The sequence below is a fragment of the Myiozetetes cayanensis genome, unplaced genomic scaffold (genome assembly GCF_022539395.1).
Source record: "Myiozetetes cayanensis isolate MyiCay16 unplaced genomic scaffold, myiCay2020 scf1, whole genome shotgun sequence".
Lineage (NCBI taxonomy): Eukaryota > Metazoa > Chordata > Aves > Passeriformes > Tyrannidae > Myiozetetes > Myiozetetes cayanensis.
The window spans coordinates 3,157,374-3,183,866 of record NW_026086604.1 but is presented as its reverse complement, the minus strand read 5'-3'; the positions used below and the strand labels follow the sequence as shown (position 1 = coordinate 3,183,866).

The window sequence follows — 26,493 nt, the reverse complement described above, 5'->3', positions numbered from 1 at the left end:
ACTTTCTGTAACTATTACTTCCCATTCTTGCACTTCCATTTCACTAGCTAGCAAAAAAAAAACAAAAAAAAGTTTTTAAAAAGGTAGAAAACTGTAATACAACTCTCCATCATTACCAGTTCTTATCTGACTACTTCTGCTTAATTCCTCATTTCTCTTTTTTTAATCATACCCAGAATAAAACTGATTCTTTGCCTGCTGAAGACATGGAGCCCCTGCTGAAGACAAAGCTGAAAAGAAATACACAAATTTGCTGAGCAGCACAATAAAGACTATCATGGCTTCCAGACAATACTCCCTGTAGGAATAAACCTTTCCTTTACCTTGACAGATGCAATTCAAAATGGGGCACGGTGTGAAATCAAAATATTGAAACTGTCAAATATAATCACTCTCCTGGCACATCATGCAAAATTGAACCTTTATTTTATAGACAAGAAAGATGTTTTATTGCTTTAGCAGACCAAGGTGTCAAAGATGACTCAGATTTGCACTGAGGAACACAAGGCCCTTGCTCTTGTCACACCACTACAGTCTTTGGCATGAAGCTCATGGTCTCCTGCCTTCAGCCTCATTTCTGGACATGGACACACCTTATTCTTAAACTTTCAGACTATTTAGGTTCTCTGATTTTCTAAGCTTCATGCCTGAATGGATTTCTTTGATCAGGCACTTGCTCAATTACAACTTTTTCCTGTCTGAAAAACTGGGCTTAATCCAACTTCAATCCATTAGCCAGACACGACACCCCAAAGATCACACTTGGGATTTCTGAATATAGGACATTCTTAATATAGGACATTCTTAATATAGGGCATTATTCACTTGCTGGCTGAAGGAGTTCTGTGCCCTCTTTGCTCACCTGGATGGTGTAACATCAGTTGAATGACAGCAGAGGCTCCAGTGTTGCCTCTCAGAGAACCTTGGGGTTTTTTATCTTGTGCATGTTATTACTGTTTTCTAAAACTGCCTCTGGAAAGTGGAGCAATGTTTCTCCTAGGTTATATAATTTATTTCTTTATCAGCGTGTTCTGCACATTATTCAAGACCTTGGACAATAATTAGTTTTGCTTTAAACACTAAAAGAACAACACTGGGTTTGGAAACTTGTCAGACTTACTTCTGAAGTGAAGCAAGGAAAAACATGTAAAAAACAATGAAATAAGAGTGGAAGAGTGAAGGATGATTTTTAAGAAAAAATAATCTCAGACCAGCAGTAGAATGCAGTCATAAAATGTATTATTTACATTCAATTATTTTAAAACTGTAGATTACTATTTCTGTGCAAGATTGTTACTTCTTTGTAAACTTATCAGACACCGCACTTAGCAGTGAATAAGTTTAATTTGTATGATCTGAACCAGACTTGAAAAATGATGAATTTCCAAGTGATTAGCACTCAGCATGTTTGTTTTTCAGTGGATTCAGAAAAGCATATTCGATTCCTTGTTAGTTTTTAATGCAATGTGTTTCCAACGACAGAACTGTAATTACAGACTTCTCATGGAATTAGAGCTGTTGATCGTCAATACGGAGATAACAACACACCCACAGGGGGTCTGCAAGGCATCACTGACACCTGGGGGGCTTGCCAAGTGCTGACTGGGAGCCTAAATCAAAACTAGACCTGCTTCAGCCTAATTGCTCAGTGAGCTCATCAGAGGAAAAGATGCTGATCCAAAATTACAGCTTTTTCTCAGATTTGGTGTATGTTCCTCGGGCGCCAAATTCTACCGGAATAGTTTCCCACTGGCTCGTTGCACCCAGGATTTATGGCTAAATCAGTATTGAACTGGATCTGACAATAATTTTTGTGAGACATGCAGGGAAAGCTCAAGCTTTCACCAAATTTTGGTACAGAAATGGGGAATGAAGGACCTGTTCCTCTTCCAAACAAGGACTGAGACCCCGACACAGACTGACTTCCTAAAGGTGCCCAAGAACACTGGCACTGGGGGATCTTTCACAATTAGGAGATGACAAAAAATTACTTTTCATCATATCTGCAAAGATTTGAACTGTAGTACAACAGAGAATACCCTGTTGAGTTAAATTTTCTACTGTGAGTAATGGAATCCCATGTTCAAGGAGTAATTCCTGCAATTTCTACCATTTCAATTTAAACATTTACCCAATTCTCCCACTCAAATAAGGAGAAAATATTTTTAAAACCCCATATTTCTACTCTAATGTTTTATTTCTGTAATTCCTTTATATGATTCTGTATCTGTCACGCACTTGCTCCATATGAATGATCTTAAAATAATTAAAATGTTTCAAATGAAGCAAAGCAAGTAATTACTCTGGGTATGCAGAACTGATCACTCAGGTGCTGTGTAACTCTGTACCTGTAGGTATTATCTCACTTTCACTAAAGAAAAATACATCTCTACTGCTTGTGTTTCCTCCAGCATCCTGCCTGTAAGGTTTAGCTGTAATTTGGATGCAGCACAAATATGTTCAAGTAAATAAAGTACTTTTCAAAACCTGTTAACTTCTTTTAGATCCACATATTTCATTCTTGATGAGCATCTACTCACTTTTCGTGCACAGATGGACACAAGCTGTTTGCAATTTCTCTTCAGTGAAACAAGGCAAAATATTTTACCTGAGGGTCCAAAAAACCTTAAATCAAACCCAAATTTTCTTTAAACTGTACTGAGACAATATCTCTTGGAATTTTAAAAAAGTTGAAACTTTAATAATTTTATAGTCTCAGAGAGCAAACATAAGCCACAACCACTGACACCATTTGAAAATTAGAAATTTGCTCACACTTCATAACCTTTAAGTTATGAACCTCTGGTTAGTTTTCAATTAGTATATACCACTAAAAGAAAACCCTGATCTGGAAAAATAACTTCTGGTTTTCTAATATACTGTCAACATTCCTCAAACAAATGGTAGTAAAGTTAAGGGTTACACAAGATTAAAAAAGCCTCCAGTGTGCAAAATACAACTGTGAAAATACACACACACACATATATGTATTATCTAAAAATTGTGAGGCACCAATCTCTGACACAGGTCAGACCTGGATTAAAGGCAATGGTATAAAGCTCACCAGTAAATGGAGGTACCAATATTGATTTTAAGATCTGATCATGATGAAAATACTTAAGAGCAATAAGGTGTCTTTGGTAGTGTAGAAAAAAAAGCCATGAAAGATATAGGGGAAAATGACACCATGAAAGCAAGGGAAAGAATCTCCTGATTTTCTGGATCTAGGAAAAAAAAAAAAACAAGGTAGATTTCATGTCAAATCAATAATGTCAACAAAGCTACATTCAAAAAAGAAATAAGAGCTCATAAAACCTGAATATAGTATTGGAATTATTTGTTGTCTTTGAAAGACAAAAAATCTAAAAAAAAAAAAAAAAATCAAACAAAGACTGGAAAAAAAAATCAAACAAATCCTTTCTAAAAGAGAGAGATTTGAAAAACTAAGGGGCAAAAAGTCATTAGGCTGGACCCCAGAAGGACCAGTTTTTATTGGGCACCACACTGCCTGGATCAGTGCCAGTTAAGGGAGGACTTTAAGCACCTACACAACTCACTCATCAGCTGCTCTGTGGGGAACCTTCCTACCCCTTTCATCATTCAGGACTGAGTCCCATCTGAGGCAGGAGATAAATGCCTGGACTTCTAAAACTGATCTTCAAAGGCGTGGGAGCCGACAGGAACAGCAGCTTAGAGGAATCGTGTCTCAGAAAACTCAGTCCTTCGCAGAAACAGCACACTTAATGCCGGGATTCTGCTCTTTGTGAAGTCACTGTATTCCTTAAAGTCAATACAACAAGTGATCTCAGGCGGAGATAAAACCTCAGACTCTTTTATAACAGAAGTAAAGCAGAGGCACAGGAAATATTTGGTAAAAATCCTCCCCTCTGAGAAGTTTCAGAGAACACTGCATTCCACTACAGCACTTTAGACAACTGCACCTGTGCCAGGTGACCCTGCTTGAGGAGGGGGACTGGACTATCAGGCCTCAAGAGGTCCATTCCAACTGAAGTAACTCTGGGAATGATTTTGTGAGGACATATTTCATTCATACTTTTGATAGAGCATTCACACCCAAACCAAAATGCCCTTAAGCTTCCTGAGTATTTAAACCACATCTGCTGTCACCAATAACACAAAGAAAAAACTCTGAATGGCCCAAGCTGTCAGGAGCATGAGATTTATACATTAACACACAAAAAGATAAAATTTTATGCCTTTTTAAACAAATCAATTTTTGCTGCAGATTTTATTAGACCGTTACCCTCCATGAGCTTTCACAAGTCTCTTACGGTGAGCCATCCATAAATTGGATTTGCACTGCAAGAACACACAGAACTGTGTTAACAACATGAGCACTTCTGTTGCTTTCTTAGTCTGCTTAGCTATCCCAAATTATCCAGATCTAGGATTTAACACAAACTGCAAAGCAAAATCTGAAAAAACACACTGAACACTCTTGGTACACTGCCAGAAATTCTTTTAAGATCAGGTATCTGACTAAATTCCATTGAAACTTTTTCTAGTTCCCCCAACATTAATAAAATTAGTATCTATGACTTACTAGGTACATTCTGAATGCCTAAGTGAATTACTTGAGAAAACAGTCTCTCCTGAAATTTAAATTAGTATTTTCTTCTTTTTCTATAACTCTGTATTACTCCTTAACTTTTTGTAATTCCAGCAGCAGCAGCTGAAAGACCTAAAATCACTACATGTCAAGGAGAACACACACACAAGAAAAAGACATCCCATTGCCAATGGATTTATGATCAAAATAAAGATATAAAATTGCTGAGAAGCACAAAAATTATAGTTAACAGTCAACACAACAGAAAAGGCAACAGAATAAGAAAAAACCCTCAGTAGGTGTTCAGGTAGAAACTCTTCTTTGCAGCAAATGAGCGTAATTCAAAATTAAAGTTTAAATGCCTCAAAAGCTTGAAAAACTGTAACAGCATGTGGATGCTGTTTTATTCAATCCACATTTAATTTCAGATTTCCAGCAGGGCTCGGGCATTTCCAGAGCTGACCACAGGAGGAAACGATTTGTCTTTACTGACGCTGCAATTTGCTCGTGGCCGTAAATCATCATTTACGTTTCAGATCACTGTTGCTGATGTACTGAAAGTAAAAGCTTCTGGAAACCTCCATGCTGCTCTTTGCCCAACCCAACTCTGGTACCACTGTGTGAACATCCACACTTAGGCAGAGGGCCCATGTTCCCCTGCTGCCAGGGCAGTGAATTCAGCACAGCAAACCCTGAGAGGCAGATTGTGCTTCTGCTCTTGGCACTTTCCTGCCCACAGCCAGAATATCACTCACCATTTGGTGTCTCAGACCCCAAATCACAGCTTGTACCTCTTTTGTAACATACTTGAGCACGGGGGTGAGAAAACAGGTGAGATGGACTTTGTTATTCCAGTTCACTGCCTGTTACATGAAATGACTGAAGTGTCAGTTCTGAATCCTGGTCCTGTTAAGCCACATCAAGTGAAGAACACAGGAAAATCTAGAAAGCTTAGCAGTGTGTCAGGGATTGTAGCATCAAATACCTTAGGAAAGAGAACAAGGGTTCTGCAAAGCCCACTGACCTGGCTCCACAGAAATACCAATTTTGTACCCCACAAAGCTCCATTAACTTCATTTTGAACTGTATGAAAGGCAGACTTACTGTCAGCAAGATATAAATTCTGTCCATCTACTTAGGACAGAATAGTCTTTCATCTTATCCTTCAAGCTAAAAGAGAAGAATAAAAACTGCTGAAAGCCAGTGACAATCTTCCAGATTTTTCCATTTTGCTTTTATATTGAAAAAGAGGTTTCTGCTCAAAAGTTATACACAAGAAAAAAACAATGGGGAATTAAAGATACCCCTACACAGCTCTTGAGAATATATATCATCCCCAGATCCCCATTCTTTATTTTTACAATTTCTACAGGGGTCTTTCTAGCTTTGTAGCAAATTTCCATTCCCAAGCAGGAGATTACAGTCCTTGTAAATTCCTGCTGAGAAAGCAAGGGAAGAAATGAAATTGTTCTAAGAAGTTCTAGTGGATGTTTTCTTGGGCTTCAAAGCAACTGAACACATCAGCCTTAAAGCTTTAGAAGTCAACAGTGAATCTCTTACATCTCTTAAGTTTGCTGTGTGCTAAATTCACGTGCTGATCTACACCAGGACTGAACTGACAATAGCAAAATGAGAAAGCACAGTGTTTAAAGGCTGTGAAGTTTTAAGAGCTTTTCTGATATAGCTCAAAAGAAAGAAGGTTCACCTTTGGGTGAACTCTGCCACACAGAAATGGGCTGAGTGTAAGTAAAACAGTGGGTTGAATGTGCATCTGTACCCTCCATCTTCCTGGAAAGCTGTGAATCCTCTGCCCCATCCCCTCCTCTAATGGCATGGTTTGATCTCCTCCTATTATGTTGCCTTCTTTATGGCTACATTTTGTCCCTTATCACACCTGCAATCGTATTTCCCGCTGTTCAGCAGAACTGAACCCTTCCCTCCCCACTAGGAGAAGTTACAGTGCTTGACAGCCCCCCATTCCACCTCTGGCTCTTCTTCCCTGCTGCCCTGTACCCACGAAATGAATGCCCTGGGAGCGCTCAGCCACTCACTGCTTTGCCATCTCAGTCCTGAGCCTGGAAAATGTAACTGGAGTCAATCAAGCAATTAAATTTGAGAGTTCTTAGCCACTGGAAATGTAGCAGTCATCCTCTAATACACCTACAGGAAATTAAACAATGATATCATCAGCCTATGAATAACTTTTTAATTCAACCTGCTGTACCAGCAGATGCCAAGTAACTGCACTCGTACTAAAATAGCACCTGTCCCAGGTACTGCTATAGCACAAGGCTAACTCTGTTTATTTTGCACTCCTCTGTTTATTAGAGGCTTACTTTAAATTAGCTTTCCAGGTCTTCAGGATATGGCTCCTTTCCTTCTATCTCTGCTGGTAGTAATATCTGCCAATAAACAGCATGACTAATATTTGATAATAGACAATAGTAGAAGCCTGCATGAACCAAACCCATATTTCAAGAACACTGATATTATTTCATATCAAAAAATTTGCAGGACAAATCTGATAACCTTTCAGTTACCCCTGAAGGCTATGATTTTAGGTTTTTCTCACACTGATGAACAAAACCAGAGTTTAGTTGCCAATTAGTCCTGCCCTGTAAAGCATTTTCTCACTAATTCTGCCAATTCATTCCATTTAGGATCTGGAGCTTAAACTGAGGAGGAGGGGATGAGCTAAAAATAGCAGCAGCAGCAAAAAAAAAAAAAGAACCAATTAGTAGGAATTGCCACAATAACCTTTGTCAGGATAAATTTAAGGTATAAGGCTCCAAGATAGTTACTATGGCGACCACAGGCACTCGCAAGGTCCCTTTAATGAGAAATGCAGTACCTGTCACACAAGGAAGTGGATGCAGCAGCAGAAGCCCGACAGGCTATTTAAAGACACTTTTCTTCCCTGCCCCCTCTTTTCAAAGAGCAGCAGGAAAATAAACTGCTACACAAGTAGCTTTAATACGTGTAGTTTTCCAATTTTGTATTCTTTTCCCACTTCTCAAGTCACTGAACTGCTAAGACCTCAATGTAAGATTTATTCAAATTGAACAGTTTAGATTTGCAGACATTACCCACGCTTTGTCTACTCTTTGCAAAATAAATTTAGCTCACAAGTCATACAAAACATCCAAATAGTGAAAGGTTTTCACCTATGTACTCAAAACACTATGGACACAGCATGAGGGTAAGAAACTAAGGCAAATATTTGCAAAAAATCTTGCATCAATTCTCTTATTTGCCAATACACTGTGCAGCTGTTATCATTATAAAACACATTTTACCAGTTGGACATTATCTCAGATGTATGTCTGGCTTTCTCCAAATACACATAAACAACTATTCAAGACTGAGCAGCTTTAAAAACTAAGCTTTCTCCTTCTTCTGCACAAAGTCCACTTCATTTCTAGTGATTACAAAAGAAAGTTGATGTCAAACTTGGACTTTCACTGTCACCACAAGCACCCTCAATAAAGACAAGCACCTGTTACTCATTACTGCACACAAAAGGACACAGCTCCTATCAGGACCCTAAATAACATGGTTTTAAGGACTGTGAAGAAAAAAATAAAATGTGTGCTGCTGCATCTCCTTGACACCCCCTCTGGAATGCTGCATCCAGCCCTGGGGCCCCCAGCAAAGGAAGACCCAAGGAACTGCTGGAGTGAGCCCAGAGGAGGCCACAAAGATGGTCCAAGGGCTGGAGTCCCTCTGCTCTGGAGACAGGCTGGGAGAAATGGGGGTGTTCAGCTGGAGAAGAGAAGGCTCCAGGGAGATTTACAGCACCTTCCAGTATTTACAGGAGCTTGTGAGAAAGACTAAGAGAGACTTTTCACCAAGGTCTGCAGTGACAGGACAACGGTTTTAAGCAGAAAGAGGGTAGATTTAGACTGGACTTAAGGGAGATGGTTTTTATGATGAGGGTGGGGAGGCCCTGGCACAGGCTGCCCAGAGAAGCTGTGGATGCTCCATCCCTGGAAGTGTTCAAGGCCAAGGTTGGACAAGGCCTGAAGCAACCTGGTCTAGTGGAAGGTGTCCCTGCCCATGGCAGGGGTTGGAAGAAGATCTTGAAGTCCTTCCCATTCAAACCATTCTGTGTTTCTAGGATTTCAAACTACACATGGGGATGGAAAGCTCTGCTCAACATTCCCACCGTTCTCCAAACCTGGCCCAGCTGTCAGTGGTAACTCAGCTGTGCTGGATACACCTGTTCATACACAGTCACTCACTGCTCTCACCTTCCCTGGTAACATACAGAGAGTTACTAAAGCTTTCTATTCACACCATTTGTAGTTTTTTCTTGATCAAGTCTAGTTTTATTTGTACTAAACTGAATTTTCATGCAGTAGTAAACTTCTACTACATGGTTCTTCTTGATGAGCTGAGAAATTATTATCAATACAGTACTAAACTGTATTTTGTTATCTTTATCAATGCCAAAGAGGCAGCTTTTCTCCTTTTAAACACTGCAAATTAAATACTAAATTCTTTCTTTAAGTAATACATCTGAAACCAAAGCACTCAAGAGAACACACTGTGAAAACCAGATCAATGGCAGCTCGTGATTTAAACAGGTTAAATGTAGCCTTGGCAACTTTGCAGCCAAGCTTTCGCACCGGTATTAGCAGGTGTTAGATCTCCCTGAAGCTGCAAAAGCTCTGCCAGCTCCTCAGGAGATGCACAACTCATTAACTCAATTTTGATATAAAAGATAGGACTGAGAAGCTTCCCTGATGGGGTAACCCTGGAAGGAAAGTTTGGTGAGGAGCAGAGTTTACATGTTAGGCCCTCATTTGTCAAAGGACGGGGTTTTAGCTGAGACACATCCACAGCTGGGATTTTACCCCACATTTCACAGCAACTAATAACAGAATTCATATTCTGCCATGTGCTCTGTGCAGTTGACATATATTTCAGTTTGAACTTAAAAAAAAAAAAGAAAAAAGACAAGGAATAAACACTTCAGGAAAAAGACAGATGACCCAGTAAACTGTTATAGCAGGAGTAATTTAGACAGAATTTCCTCATGCAAGCAATGACTCAGTGGGTTCTTTCCAAAACAATCTTCATTTCTGGAAACTTATTCAGCAAAGAGGAAAATTTATTTTAATTCCATGAAAGGCACATAGCCACACTAAACCACTGGCCAAACTCTATACTCTGTTACACTGAGTATATCTAGTTTCAATACACACCTGAATTTATCCACATTATAATTATTTTGTCATGTAATTTATAACTCTTTCAGCTGACTTTAAAAATATTAAAGAAAAGGTTGTTTTCCTGCTTTTCCACTGTCCCCCTCTCTCAGTTGAAGGACAGGCCTTTGAGCAGCTGCTTGGCATCCGCACAATTCATGGGAAAAAAAAGAGGGTGAAAGGAAGAGGAGAAAAAGCACCTGGGGAGCAGAGAAATATCTCACAGTATTTGAGGAATCTGAAAGAGCACCTGCCATCAGTGAGGAAAATCTCTTATTCCATCCCCAAATAATCTGCTATAAACAGACTCCAACCAGCTCCTCCTCTCCTTACGCTGCAGAAGTGTGAATTCTGCATCAACTGCATGTGTGGGAATACTCCAGAAACCTTCAGGTTAAGAGTCAGGGAAAGATCTGTGGACAACAAGAAGACCTTCACCATGAAGTAAATAATTTATTTTGTGAAGATAAACCATTTTTTTAACCACCTCACCAATAGTTATACGAGACAGCAAAGCTTTATCCCATAATTGAACAGGGGGTGAGGGGGAAATTCATTCTTCCATTTACAATGTGTGCTGGCTTTTATTTTCTCTTTTTTCCCTTCAATTGTACCATTGGATTCCTCACTCATATCTGGTTCCCTTTTGCAAATATTTTCTTCCTAGCACTTCCTTTCAACTTAAATAATTTTACAGTATCACCTTCTCATCTGGTGAGATCATTCCAAGGAAATGAAAACATCCTACCCTGTGCTGATATATCACATCTGCTCAAAAAGATGCTTGTTTTGTGTTCACCCACTGTTGAACTACAGCTAAGATTTTCACAGATGTACTAAAAACTGGATCTAGTTCCTAAGAGGTAAAAGGCAGCTCTGAGCTCATCATTCACTATTTAAAGTTCAGATCTTTTTCCACCCTCTTCATGACTTTGGATTTATTAAGACTAAAGTTCACCTGGAAATTCATCATCTTGTCCCCTGTAATTTCTCACAGTCAGATTCCTCCTTTACAGTCCAGGATCAGGGACCTTCCCCATCCACTGCTCACTCCTTTCCCAACACGCTTCCAAAAGCAGCTGGGCAGGTCAGGGCCCAGCCCAGATTCCAGGAGAGCTGCAATCAGGACCTGAGCTCTGTAAGTGATTATTACCTCTCTTAACCAATTAATAACTTTACCTTCTTGTCCCAGAGCAGCTTGGATTCTTCCTTGGTGGCAAATTCTTGTCGTATGTCAGGAATTACATTCATCAGATACTCTACCCAGGAGCTTGTTCACTCCCGAACAGAACTTCAATGGATTTATGAGCTACATCTTCCCTGCATCTTTCCCTGTTTACCCTTTCCCAATTCAGCACACTTATTCAATGCAGATGTACACATAAAACTGAAATAAACCTGTAATTAACCTTCTTTATTACAAGTCACCCTCTTTCCTAAGGGTACTTATTTACAATTCAACGTATTAAATCTCGAATGTTTCCATAATGTGGGGATCTTTCATAGCCTGAAAGCAATATGTAAGACAAGGAGAAATTTAAAAAGTGTATGTATGGAGGTTTTAAACACACCTACTGCACCAGGCAGAGATCGAAGCACTACAGGATCCAGATTTAGAGTTCCCCTCCCTCAAGTAACAGTCCTGCTGAGGGTCAGGAAATTAAATAACTCCCCATGATTTTGTTTCAGAACCGTCTATTATTCTTTAAAAATCCAAAGCTAGAGAAGAACTCTTCACTTTTATTACAGCTGCCCACTGTAAGAAAACAAATTAGAAGGAGTGTGCATTTTCAGACATGGCAAAGCTCTCCCTTGGGAAGATCCAGCCATCAGAAGAGGGGGCTGAGTGGAGAGGAAAAGGGGCTTAAGAGAGAAGTTTCTAGATTTAGTATCACCCCTTCCCTGCCAAGATTAGACACTTCCACAGGGCAAATCATACATTGCATTCAAACTTAGCAGAATACCAGTATGGTTTTTTAAGTCAGGACCTCTAAATCCTTGCATTATTCCAAAGAAGGCTTCAATTTTTTGCCTGTGATCCCAGTTAGTATGTTGGCATTGGGAGGGGGTGGGGATTGAAAGAGACTCCAATTTCTGGAGATACCTTTGTAACTGCAAAACAAAAATGTCATAAGAAGTTGGCTTTATATACTACAGCATTTACTTAACATCTTTCAGTGATCTTTTCAAATCACTGTTGTTTTAGCTTTTGTTTCCAGTTAATGAAGGCAGAATTAAATGGATGTCAAGAGTGAAGCATAAATTCAAGCCGCTGAAGCACTAATTTTAAATGACTGTTCTCTTTGAAGGAAAGACTCATAAACCAGCTATTTTAATTATACTTTTGATCATCTAAAATAAATTAATAGAAATTGGATATTTCTACTTCCAACTTCAGGAAATCTGCACTGCACCATCGTGATCTTTCACAGAACATCAGAGAGCAGGCAGAAAGCCAAACCTGGGCAACATCAGAGGGTAACTTTCATAAATCCTCTGGCCATTAAAGCAGACATAACTGGCAGCCACTCAAGACAATCTTCTCTCATCCCATTAACGCAGCCACCGTGTCACCACAGCCACAAAACACAGCAAGTGCTCCTAAATACAGAGAGTGCTATAGCCTAAATTAATCTATTTATCTACAGATATCCATCAAAGCAGGTGTGACCTGGAGCTGCACCTACACCCAAACGCTCGCTCTTTTACTGGCAGGACGAACAAAAATGGCCTGAAAGGTGTTAGGTAGCTTTTCCCCAAAAATAAAGATGATGGTTAACTGGGAAATGGACTAAAGTTATTCAGTTACCTCCACCATTTGATCCTACAGTCTCTAAAAGGTCTAGACAACATCCCTTCGTTCCTTATTTCCAAGTCTCCAAACATCACGTTAGAGCAGTTTATCAGCAAAATCAATTGCACAGCAATTTTTCATCTGTTAGATGAACACCCAAGGCACCAGGTTTTAGGTGACAGCGAACAGGAAAGTAATGCCTCTAACTGGACCTATGAAGGAGGATTGTGCAAATTCACACTACTCACAACAACACACTACTCAAAGGAAGAGATGAGTCTGGAGGCCAAGAGCCTTACCATGAACTGGCTCTGTGCCACCTGCAACAGCAGAAAAATAAACGAAGAAAGGCTGAGGAGAGAAATTCATCCTCTGGAGGAGGGGAAAAAAAAAAAGAAAGACACAGACCAAATCTTGCAAGTCTTAGAGGGCAAAAGAAAGTGACAGAGGGATGAATCCATATGGGCACATGCCCATAACAATGCTGGTTTTGGGAAGAACGAGCAAGTTTATCAGCAAGCAGGCAGATCTTCAAATCACAGAACTCTGTAGGTTGGAAGGTCCCTCTGGAGGTCTCCAGTTCCAACCTGGAAGTTTGCCATGAAGACCCCACGTTTGCAGCACAGCAGCAGGCAAGGGGCTGTCACTCTCTGCAGTCCTGCTCCCATCCAGGCACAGAGCAGGGCTCGGCTCCCTGCCTGTGCTCAGCCTCAGGCACTGCTGCTTCCAGCTGGGGGAGAAACAACTCTGAAAGCACCTCTGCAACAACAGTGTTTGCAGCCTACCTTGAGTTCCCACTGCAAGGCAGGTTTGGGTTGTGTCAACTGGATCAGAGCTGCACAAATGCACTGCCCTGCTGGTCTGGGTTCCTGGGTATGGCACCTCTTTCTACCTCCTGGCTGCCTGTCCTCATTTCACTCTATATTCCCAGGTTTCTAACATGGATTTTACTGAGAGAGGCAGCAATAACTGTCTCAGGTGTGCTGACCACTGGGCAGGTCTGAGAAAAACCAGAAATTGTGATTAAGTTTCAATCTCACAGAAATAAGGACAAACCTGGGCAGAAAAACCAATGTTGATCAATACAGCTTACCTTCCCTCCTTCAATGTTCAGAAAATCTATAATAATAATAATAATAATAATATAATGGCCAGTCTTCGCGAGCGAAGATCTACGAGAAAAAGAACAGACTAACACCAAAAATTCCATGCAATCATTTCTTCCTGGGAATATTTATATTTTTTATTTCATTCTAGTGGGGAGACTCAGGGAAAGGATGACAATGTTCACCTTCATTCTCCACTTTTTTCCATCAGTGTTGAAATGTGATTTTCTAAAACTACAGTGGCTTGAATATGTGAGAATTAAGGGCAGGAACAAACAGCATTTTTTCCTGTTTAGCTGTTTGCTCCATTGTTATCTAACAAAAGGCACAAATGTTCTTCTACTCTTACTTTTTCTTTCATACACCTTGCACAAAAATGAAATACCAAAAGACAGTATTTAGCACTTTAGTCAATTTTTTAATAGGCCTGCACGTTGTGAAATGCTTCCACAAATGGGCCAAGCACCCAAAAATTTCAATAGATAAATAAGTTTTGCAGGTATTGAAGAACATTTCTTCTTTGAAAAAAAAAGTTCTTTTATTTTTTTTAATGATTTCAAAATCCAAATTCCAAAATCAATTATTCTGACTTTTTTTTCAAGAGACAGCTTTCAAACCCTGCAAGTCCTACAGCCTGTGATCTACTTAGGGTTTAAGTGGAAAATGAAGAGGATGGTTTGGATTTTGAGTGATTTATAGATCATTTTAAACTAGGACAGCAAACTCACATCTGTCTGATATTTTGTATAAGGGCCAACCTATGCAGCCATGTTTATGCTGTACCTCATTAAACTTAATAAATCCTGTCAGAGATGAACTTGGCCTGCGCTCACAAACCTCCCGTCTCCCTGGCTGCAAACACAAAATATCACAAATAGTGCAGATTGGGTCTCCTGAGGTCAAGGCAATGTTCAGAGAGGTCAGAAAAATTGCCATACAGGCTAGATCCAGAGAGACAGTCCCCCCTGCTTGGGGAAAAGTCAACTGAAGAACTGGGAAGAGAAGAGGAATCTTACAGAAAGTCACACAACACCACAACAGTTGCCTACCCAGTGTAGCATCCTAGAAATAGAGTCTTTCCAATGAAACCGTGGGAAAGGGGAGAGAAGAAACACCTAATGCAGACAAGTCTGAGGAAGCCAACCCAAAGGGAAGGTCTCCATTCCAGCAGCTGCAGAAGGGAGGTTTATCTGTGCTCAAACACGTGTGTTCTTGAGGGAAACAGAAATGCTAAATTCAAAAGCAAAATCATAGGAAAGGGATTATCTCACACAGTCCCTATGGAAACACACCATAACTATATATCCAGAAGAAAAGGATGACATTGCACTGGGGACAAGACAGAGAGAGGAACAGGGATATATTTTGTTCCTGTAAAACCTGCAATGTTATCATTTTCAGTTACAGGGACGGAACACTGAAAAGGTCTTCCTGTTGGAAAGCAGTCCTGCTGAGGGCACCTTCGGAGCAGCACCTTCAGTTTTGCCTCCCCTTCTCCCTGAGGGAGACAGTCTGATGATGCCTGAGGCCTGGAAATCTCTTCGCTCCTAGACATATTCATAGACAGCTCAAAGTCTATTTTTTCTTCCCATGTTCACCTTCCTTTACCTTTACAAGAGAGCCCTTCTGTGTCCCCCCTTCATTCAATGCATCAATAATCCCCTTAGATCTTACTGTGCTTATCAAACCCCAGTCTGGTTTTCATGGGACACATGACCCTTTCAGCGAAGGAATTCCTCAAGTGATTTAATTACAAAGCAAATTACTTCCAAACCTGACATTTCTCTTTATTATTTCTCCTACTGTTCTTTATTTTTTTATTATTCTCTTTGTTATTTTGCCAGCCTATCGTTTTTTCAGATTCCTCCTATAACAACTTTTCATGTTTTAGTTAATACAACATTTGACATTTATTAATTTGACTTGATGGTATCTCAAAAATATCCAGCTGGCCATAGATTTAACATGAAGACTCAGGGCAACTGCTGTGAAACTTTATTTTGTCTCGATGACAGCATGCAAAGCCTTAATCATAGCAGCTTTGTCCTTAAAACATAAACTGTAACAGCAATGTATGGAAAAAATCATTAATCTCCCATACAGACAACATGCCCTGTCATAAACAGACACACAAATTAAACACTGACTTGGCAGCTGTGAGAAATAACAATCACAATTTACTTATACATGGACTATAAATTTGTTAAGGGAACTTTTGGTTCAAAAAGGGGCAGAATTTTGAATTCTTGTTCCCTCTGGAAAAGGACTTATTTCAAAATGTTATCAGTCTGAATGTGCATTGCTAACTAATACTGCAGAAACTGCAGTATAAGACATCACGCACTTCACAGCTCAATTAATCAATCCATTTACATCAAATAATTAAGCAGCAGAAATGGCACTCATTAACAGCATGCACACAAAGGGCTTTTAGAAAATTCTTTGCTTTTCATGGATGAAAGAAACACCGTACCATGTGATGAGATGTATAAAAATTAAAATAAGAATTTGTTTCTTTAATTATTCTCGTCTCATTAGAACGTAACAAAAAAAAAAATTAAAACCAGGTTAAGTCAATACACACAAAAGTTCACTTAGCAAAACTCAGAAAAGCACCTATGATTCTGCTGACTACAAAGAAAAAAAGCAAGAAAACTTACTATAGAGGATATGTGTAAGCAAAGTCACCCATTTAACCCCCTAACCCTGCTAAAAAGCAGGAACTGCTGACCCAGAAGGAAGTTTGGCAGTTCTGAACTTGAGTGTTGACTTTGCTCCTGTAGTATTTCTCTCCCTTATTTTTAATTAGGCAACTGCCAATTCAAAAATAAAATTAAAAAGCCAAAACTCCACCACGTTCTTTCACATCAGCATTCCCAAAGGACACCCAGCACTTCTCACAACTTGTAAATTTTGCACAAAAGCCTCTGCCATTTGAAGTACCCATAAAACTATTTCCTCGTTTACGATGGCCCATTCCAGCAATATACCTGTCTGGAAACTTCAGGGCTAGTCACTGTTTTCAAGGAATAAATCCCTCCAAAAGTTTTAAATTCCATTCCCAGTATCAAGTGGAGAAGACATCCTCTCTGTGGGGAAGATGTCTCAGATCCTTCCCAGCTCCTCAAGACCGACACCATTCGACCCAGGTCCTGTTTGCTCTCCGTTCCTCAACTCCTCCCTCCAGTCTTATTCCTGGGCAGTCCCATGCTTTAATCCCTCTGGCCCTCATGCCAAGGCCAACACAGTCTGAAATTTCTAATGCCTAAACCCACAGCCAGCTGTGGGGTCACACACACACGGAAGACTTGAACAGCTCAGCTGTGTTGTAGCACAAGGACGGGGAGAGGATTGATCTCCTCAGCCCATCCCCACTGTCCATCTCCCATGAACATGTTCCCCATTCCCGAGTGCCTGACACACCGAGCACGGAACAGAAATGTAAAGGCAAGGCAGGGTGTGTTGTACAAAATGAGATATCCTGGGGCACATAATGAGATAACACCTATTACCATAACTTATGAAGTGATTTACGCATCAATGAGAGTTGTCATGAAATTTAATTTTAATGGTTTGATAATCAAGTAAGAAACACAATAAGTACTGTACCTATGGTTTTCAATAACTTCAAATCACTGCTAGTGGCAACACTTTGTTGTTCCCATGCAAAATACAATTCCACTCCAAGAGTTGTCTGCTTTATTTTTCCATGTCAGAACAACCTGGTGATTACCACATCACTGGGATAAACAAGCTCAGATTTACCTCTGATTACATTCAAAACATTTTATGTCATCATAAAACTCCTTTAGCAGTGCAGCTGAATATTCCAAGAGAGCTTTGCAGACAGGAGGCTCAGCTAGTCTAGAAAAACCTCTGAAGGCTGAACTTTCCAAGAGCACACCAGGGAATTTGCTTCCCTCATCATCACACGTAGCATGTTCAACTGGACAGATTACTAAAACACGTTGACACACCAGTGTGGTGTAACAAACATATTTTAAGTTAACTGAAGACCTTGCCAATACCTCAGCATCACTCACTGTCCCCAGAACTTTCAGAGAGCAACTTGGCTGACAGATTTTTGTCAGGATACCAGTTCTCCAGTGTATTTCCCTGTGGATATTAAAGAAACTCCTGAAGATGTAAAGCAGCAAAAATTAATTCAGTTTTGAGTCTAGCTTTGTAATGAACCCTAAATTTATCTTCAGGAGTTCAACAAATCACCCTCCAGAACTCTTTCTCCTCTCTTTTCTTCAGTACACAACCTCACAGGTGAAGGAGGACAAATTTCCTGTCTTCTCCTCCTCTCCTTAACCGAGTCTTGGTTCTCTCTCCTCCTCACCACAAACCTGTGAGAAGAAGAGACCTCAAAGTAGAGCATGTTACTAATTGTCCCACAATGGGATCCAAAGCAACATTTCATTTCATGTGGAAACCAGGGAGGGGAATATGAAGATCTCTAATTAACATCTTGGGATACAGAATAAAAAAAAAGGAAAGGCTGATCCTTTCATTTGTCTGTCTGCAGAACACACAACGATAGAAGACAGAAAAATGAGTGAACAAAATAATCACTGAGCCCAAATTATCGTTTCTTACTATAAAATGACAGGGAGCAAAATGTGTTTCTGTATCCTAAAATAGAGGCAAAAGAGCGTCTCTTCTCAGAAATACTGCTTATATATATCTCCAAGAACAGTTACAATGCACACAGTAAATATTCCCAATTACTGGCCTAAAAAATACAGCAAACTTTAGGCTTAAGCTTTTCTGAAAGCTAAAATGATAATTTTCACTAGTCAGTAGAATAATCTTACTGCAGAAAAAGCCAGCTATTTTCCAAATGGTCTTTTAAAGGATATCACTTTTCTTTACTAGCACACCACCATTTTTTTCCTGCTGTAGGCAGCTGTTCCTGCCCTGTCTCTAAGCTGGTTGAAGCAAACTCCACTTCAGACCTTAAAATCAAAAGATTCCATAGCATTCTACATATTTTATCCATTTTACTTAAACACAAATCAGCCAGAGAACAGGCAGGGGTCGGAATGTCCCAGGTAACATGGATACTACAAGATGGATCCCAGGGATTGCCCTGCATGGACTTTCTAAGCATCCAAAGCGGGAAGCAAAGAGGGGGGAAGGGAGGAGGATGCACCACCATCCTTCTCTGGAGGTCTGTGGGCAGAGAATTGGAAAACACCTTCAGTCTCCAGCAATAACAACAGGAATGAAGAAAACAATTTCCTGCTCCCTTCACTTTGTCAGAAGGGGAGATTTCCAGGGTTGGTGATGAATGAGGGGGAGAGTAAATTACAAAAAGAAGTGAAAGTGGCCAAAGCTGGCAAAAAAAGTTATGATTTAAATAAAGGTGGGATGAGGAGAACATTAAAAATGAGGACAGAGTCAAAAAGGTACAGAGAAGGGGAAGGGGGGTGGAAAATGAAGTTGACTGAAAAGCTTCTCTTTAAATATTAATCAGATATTTTAAAACATCAATGTCCAAAGAAAAAAAATTTACAAAAGGAGAAGGTAAGAATGGGACGTGATCAAAAACATTATATATTTGGATTTAAAACCTTGGTTCAAATGTATCCTGACAATGATTTTCCTATGTTAAAAAACAAAGATCTAGAACCATTGGTTTGGTTTGTTGTTGTTGTTTTTTTTTTCTGTAAGAGTAACAAAATGCCTTTTCTAAGAGGAGGAAGCTAATTTTTGAGGCCCTGCTTTTCTGTAGTAGATCCACCAGAATAAAAATTAAAACTCTGAGCAACATGTGAGCTATAGACATACCGTTACAATTAAAAGCAATTATTTTTCAAGAAATAGATAATACATTAATTTAGAACCAACAGAAAACTCAGTGCAATTTCTAACCAACAGGGAAAAACTATTTTGCAATGAGAATAAAAACCCATCCTCAAAAGGTCTAAATACTTGCAACAACGACCAAATCTGCCTTAGTAAATGACTGTTTCAAAAGGTTTACTGAAAGAGTTTGTATCTTTTACTATATAATGATTTAAGGATATTGAAGCTCAAATTATTAAGTCCATGGGAAAATAAAAGTAATTCAATCAAGGGGATGCAAAGGAATTTTATAATCTTATTTCTAAATTTATTTCTATTTGTTACACGTTCTTCCAAAAACTGGGAATGAAAAATTTCAACTACAAAAATAATGGGAGAAAGCAAGAGGTACAAAAACAACATTACAAAACAATACAGACAAGAACTAGAACATTTTGGTGACCAGATTGCTTTTTTAAAAAGAAAAAAGCCAATTCTTTCCAAATAAAAGTAACAAGCATTGTATGTTACTGGTATTTTTGTCCATTCCTTGCTAAAGTAAAATTGAGAAAATTCAGCCTGGGTTTGAGTGGATGTGTTTCCTGAGCTTTGGGAGTCATCAAGGTAAAAACCATTCCCAATTTACTGCTATTGTTACCTATTCTATACCTCTTTTTGGCAACTGCATTCATTGCAATTGGTGTGGCTTTACTTTGAATTCAATATTCACTCTGAGGCTTGAAGACATGAGAGTATCTCCCTTTAACAAAGTTTATCAATGACATGACTTCAGAGAGCAGCACAACTCTCCCAAGGAAGACAACGGTGCAGGAAGCCCAGGACCAAAAATAAATATTCCCTTTTTCACATTTTCATCTTTTTTTTTTTTTTTTAAATCTTTTTTAAGATGAAAATGGTGTCTAGATGTAATGATCATCTGAAGAAGATAAACCTAGCCATGCAGGGTAGAGCCAGCAGCAGGAATCCTGGGTCAGATATATTATGGAAAATAATGGCTGTAGTTAGCTGCAAAATGAGCTTTACATCACCATAGTGGGGTTGTAGGAATCAATACTCACAACAGCCTACTTAATCTGAAATATATTTTCCCACTGAGATTGGGATTGCTTTTTCTTCAATTCTATTTTTCTTTCTTGCAGTTTTCTTTGTAGAAAAGGTGATGAAAGGGCTGGGGAACCACAGAAAGAAAATTTAAAACTGGGAAAGGATAATGAACTACTGAGATCGGGTTTTAACATCAGAACTACAGTGAGAGCACAGGAAAATTATATTCAAACATTCTACAAAAGCAAGTTCAATGAGCTGCACACCTCAGTGCCAGCTAGTTCATATTTTGTTGTTTTCAGTGCTACCAGACTCGTAGCCAAAATAAATTCACTGGAGGTACTGCCAAAACTTAGTGATCCACCTTAAAGAAAGCAAAACTTGTATCCTTTGACATGTGTGAAATGTTTAAAAAGGAAAACAGGCCCCAAATGTCATCAATGGTGCATAAACAAACAAGAGGGTTAAACCCAGGGCCCGGGTTTAATGCTGGGAACACTCACCGCTGACACTCCCCAGCGTGCAGGATTAAATCTTCATTATTCTTAGCACTGATGGTCAACTCATGCTCTGTGGAATTGAAGACATCCAGGAGTAGATGGCACTGCCTGGTGCTGTTCAGACCGGAGGGGGGAGGGAAAGAACAGTACAAATTCAATAACACAGCACTGAGTTATTACATGTCTATCAGAATTCATATTTATAAGCAAATATAAATATAGTTTTTAAAAAAATACACACATTTCCATACAGGTTTTATATCCTACTCTGATTTTAAGAGTATCTTACTGTTTTATTTACAAAATTCTTTTTTTAATAACTGGATTATTTTTTTTTTACTAAAACTAAACAGAAGTGTATATCCTAAAGAGAAGTTCCATGACAATTATGACCTGCAAAATATCAAGCCCCACAGCATTGATCACATGTATATATATATTTTTATATATATATATTTTCTCACTCTGGAGCTTTGAGATTCACTTCTGTGGAAAAAGCCACAGAATGTTTCAGTTCTGTAGCATTCACATACAGAAGGTCTTATTATTTCAAATTACCTTGGCATCACCTCTTTAAGAAACAAATATACAAGCAAAAATTTAAACTGCAAGGTGCAATTCCATTTACTACAATCACTGGTTTGTCCACAGACCAAAGCAAGCAGCAATTAGAGCATTTAACCACCAAACAACCACTCTGACAGAGAGAAGTCAACTCTCTCCCTTCTGTAAGACAGGCAAACACAGGCACCTCTCACAGAAAACCTTTTATTTGTCAGCTACTATCCTTCAAACCCAAATTTCCCCAGAAGCATGTGGTATAAATATACCAACTTCATTTCTGGTAACCTTAGAAAACAATACTAACAGAGTTACAGAGTGGAAACTTTACTGCAAAGGTTTATTCTAATAAACATTTTCATTCCAATATCATTTATAATAATTAATGTTCTTATTAATTGAATTAATATTAATTATCATTAATAATGTGCTCATTTATTTAATGGCTAATAAAATTAAATTACATTTTAATATTCTTTAATTAATATTTTATTCTAACTAATATTCTACACAAATTATTCTAATTTATAACTTTTTTCTCCTTGTGAAACTAAGCAGAAAGGGCAGCACTGAGTGATTCTAATACAGTACACACAGAAAACAATCAGAACATTATCAGAAGCAGATACCAAAATGCCAAATACAATTATCCAGTTTCAATTATGCCTCACCTGTCTACTCTGAAATTCAAAGCTTCCTAAGAAGCTACTGAACAACCCAGAAATATCCCCAAAAGGGAAGAAAGAGGAGTGTGGTGGTGAGGAGAGAGTTGTCAGAGCCATCCTTCAAACAATCTGATGTTCAAGCTCCAGTTCTCTGTCTGGGGCAACCAAGAGAATTTATCCCATTGCACAATAATTTACAGCTGGACTGAAAAGTCCATTCCACAGGCAATAAAACTCAGGAGGTCCAAGAGTTTTATTGGACTGTTCTTCCACTTTGGAAAGAGGTTCTCTGGTTTATGACATGACTCTCTTCTGAAAATCAAGAGATCCCCTTTTCAGAGCTCACACAGGAATGTGCTGCCAACCCTTGAGATGGGAACACTTCCAGGACAAGCACAGGGGGCTGAGGTTCAGGTCACAAAAATGATAATAACCACATGACAAGCAAGCGTTGCTGGGGGACAGTTCCACGTCTTTTAGCAGAGATAAAAAGCCAAAGTGGGGGTGGAGGCTTTTTTAATACGTATTTTAAGAGTTTTCACACTCTTTGTGTAAAGCCCCGCTGACCACTGAAGGTGGAGAAGAATGCAGGAAGGTTGGCTGAGGGCCTGAAGCAAAGATGTCAGAACTCAAGAATTTAGAACAAATAAGGAGTCATGTCTCTTGTTAGAAACTCCCTCCCTTAACAACTCACAAGGAAGAAGTAACTGGAAGGGCAGGACTCGAGTGAGCAACAATCCTGTCAGTAGAAAGGAGTGGAAAAGAAAGGAGGGATAAAGCTTTTATCTCATCACTGGGAGGGTGGGACGAGACCTGCAAAGTCACAGACAACCTCTGCCCCTCCAGGAGATCCAAGATCATGATCTCAAAGAGACTTCTAGTGTAGGTCATGTTTACAAAATTAAATATGGAAAGAATTTGTTGTTTATGCCACAGCAAACCCAAACAACTGTCTGAAAAAAAAAAAATTCAAGCCTCCTGCAATATCTCTTGGCAGCAGAACCAAAGTTTTGCCAATAAAACAATTCATGCCACAAAGGACCTACACAAGATGCCCTTCAGGACTAAACACCAACACCAATATTAAAAATTCCCAAATATGAACCCTTGGAAATTATTCATCATTATGACATTTATTTCCTCCCTCTTCAAAAACTACACAAAATAGACGTGTAGGAGAAATAATTCTTTCCTTGTCAATTTTAAGTTAATTCTCCAGGGAAATCTTTCAGTAAAAAAAAAGTAAAAATTGGAAGTTACAGAATTATTACAGTACTTTGAAAACTTGGAAGAATAAGATATTAGTATGAAGAGATGGAAGGTAACATTAAGTTTTAAAAAGGCAGCATTAGGTCTTCAGAGTAAATACAGGACAGTATCAATGAGAAAACTGGAGCAATGAAAACCAAACAAAATTAAAGGTTATAAAAATATTTGACTTAAAACAGCAAGCTTCAAACACTGGAAACTGTATCCAAGTAAGAGTACCAAGAAAGCATAAGCTCTGGAAAAGCAGAGGTAACATCAAACTAAAGTTAAAAGGAAAAACAAAGAAACACTCAAGTTGTTAAAAAGTTGTTCGCTGAAGATCTGAAAACTCGCATTTTTTATTTTTATTTTTTTAACATGCTACAATCAGTAGGACTGGGTAGACCTGATGCTGAGTAAGGAAAGTTCCAGGAAGACAAAGAATTAACAAGAAAGCCAAATAATTCATATCACTTTTCCCTACAGGAGAACTTCCAGAAGGCCATTTGTTCCTTTGTGAGACAGGAATTAAGAACCCATCTCAGTGTCAGTAAATGAGATTTGAGAGGCAAATCACATTCATGCAAGTGTGATAAAGGAACTCCAAGGAGACTTTGCTGAACTACCACATTTAAGTCCAGCCATCAATCTGTTGCTTAAAATAGGCTCTTTACCAGAGAATTTCCTACATCCTATTGTTTTAAGGTTTTTAAGGCAATTGAGTAAATCTCAAACCATTAGTGCTGACCTCAACACTAAATAAATTACGTTTTTATTCAAAGTGTGTGAGCTTAAAAAAAAAAAAAAGACAAACTTAAAACACTCAAAATAATAAACGGATCTAAAGTTGATTAAATTATAAACCATAATGGCCTAGTGACCTTTTTGGCTGAGAAATACCAGGCATAAGCCACCGATTTCTGGAACTGGGAAAGACTAGTCCACATATACACAATTCCTCCTTCCTTTTCCAAACTATCCACCACCATATCACAGTTCACACAAAATACTTAGTTGGTTGGGGAGGGTAGTTTTGAGCCCTCTAAGTCTAGTTAAGTCACCCCTGGGAAGGGGTCAACAGTGGCTTTCCAATTTCTTGTGGAGGTTTGGGGTCATTTTAGCTCCTTTTTAAAGTTTGGGCTGAACACACCTAAAGTCAGTTTGTGTTTGGGTGGGTTGGTTTTGTGGTTTATCAGGGTATCATACACACACGAATAAACACATATTAAACCATCATCTGGTTTTATTCCATAAACTTGTGGCATCAGAAGCATTTCAGAGAAAAATATGAATTCGTACAGAGTTTCCTATTTCTGTAACACCTGAATAATCCACTCTTCATGGACTGATCTGGAAGATGCAGGACAAAAGTACACCATGGCACCATGAAAACCTCATCTCCCATATATCCACCTTCCCATCACCTCATCATGCACCCCCCAAACTTTCTCATCCATAAAGAGATCCCATAAATTATATTTTATATTTCCCTATGAAATGAAATATAAAACTATTCAGAATAATAAAGCAGACACCACAAACACAACATCTATCCTTTCCGAACAGAATTATACACAAATTATTGCATTATGTTAGAAGTCCAAATTAAATGAAGATGATGAATTAAAGTATCAGTTGGATCACATATAGATAATAAGATAAAGAACAAAAGTCCTTGGAAGGGTTTTTAACTTTTTTCCATCTACCATGTCAACTGCTAATGAAAAGAATGGGTCAAACAAGCAGAGCCTAAAGGGAAGAACACTAAAAATCACACCATCCAAACATTTTCCATGTCTATGATCTTCCTTATTAGTTTATGATGTTTGCTTTTGAGAAATCTTTCATAAATTTCATGCTCATGATTTTCTTATACAAGTGACACAAATCTCTACACAGCAGAAAGTTGTGCAGGTAAAAACTGCAGTTACAAGTAACATTTATCATTTGATCATCTCAGAATAATGTGCAAATTTAAGCCAATCATGATATCAAACAATAATATTTAAGAAATCTTACTGGTTTTATTGAAAAGTGAGTTAACAGTGTCTTAAATACCTACTATATAAATGAATTTCTGTCTACTGCAGAATTCAGGATACAACGCAAACAAAAGTCAGCGACACACTGAATCGTGCTGTGTTTTTAAAATCTCACAACGCCGCTTATGGTTCCAAAAACAGCCACAAAACTGGGGCCACGGGAACCTCAGGCAAGTGACAGTTACCCTGTGATCTAGAAATTTCTTTCAGGGGTAATGAGATTACTCCAAGTGACAGCGATATTCTTCAGTGACACTTAACAGAGCACTAAACCCCAGTGCAGCTGCTCCAGCAAACAATCTCACTGCAGGTCTGTCTCCAGCTTAGCTTTGAAGACACTTTAAACAAGAAGTCCTCGGGTGGCTTGGCAAGTTTTCCGCATCCTGACTCCTCTCATTTCCCCACCAACTGAAATCATGGAGTATTTTCATGTTCACAGTTTTTTTTGCTTCTCTTCTGTTGTCTCTGAACAGCCATCCCTTCTCAAAACGGGCCATCAGGAAGGGAAGAGCAGCTTTGGCACTGATGGCAGGCAGTGCTGTGCCTTTGACAACCCTATTCTGCAAAATCCACTGACAAACTCAAAGAGCAACACGGCAGAACAGTGATCTGGAGCATCTTTGTTGGTGCTCTTGCGTCTTCAATAAGGGTCTCTCTAATTCAATTTTCATTAAACTATCTAAAAATGAAGTTTTCAAGACTAACTTTAGATGATTAAGTCAAATTATCCATCTTACTGGCAAAAGGTCTTTTCGCATATTCCAAGAAGTGTCCTCATCTGACTTCTCCCAGTTGCAAACCTTTTCAATTATGCTAAATATTCCCAGCACATCTATAAATATTTGCAGATTTATGTTCTCACATCTTCGTGTGCCAAACCATACATATTTAACATTTTGATCTCAAAAATCAATTCTCTCAATCTCTAAGCTCCTTTCT

The 26,493-nt window shown here is 38.9% G+C and overlaps 1 protein-coding gene across 4 annotated transcripts in view; it reads right to left on the bottom strand.

Moving 5' to 3' along the window:
• The window catches only part of TRAPPC9 (trafficking protein particle complex subunit 9), a 449,139-nt gene that overhangs the window by 273,029 nt on the left and 149,617 nt on the right, over positions 1-26,493 (bottom strand). For all 4 annotated transcript variants that reach the window (XM_050327783.1, XM_050327777.1, XM_050327790.1 and 1 more), the window contains exon 19: positions 21,042-21,152. In XM_050327783.1, the coding sequence (XP_050183740.1) occupies positions 21,042-21,152 (111 nt within the window). The remainder of the gene's footprint in view (positions 1-21,041; positions 21,153-26,493) is intronic.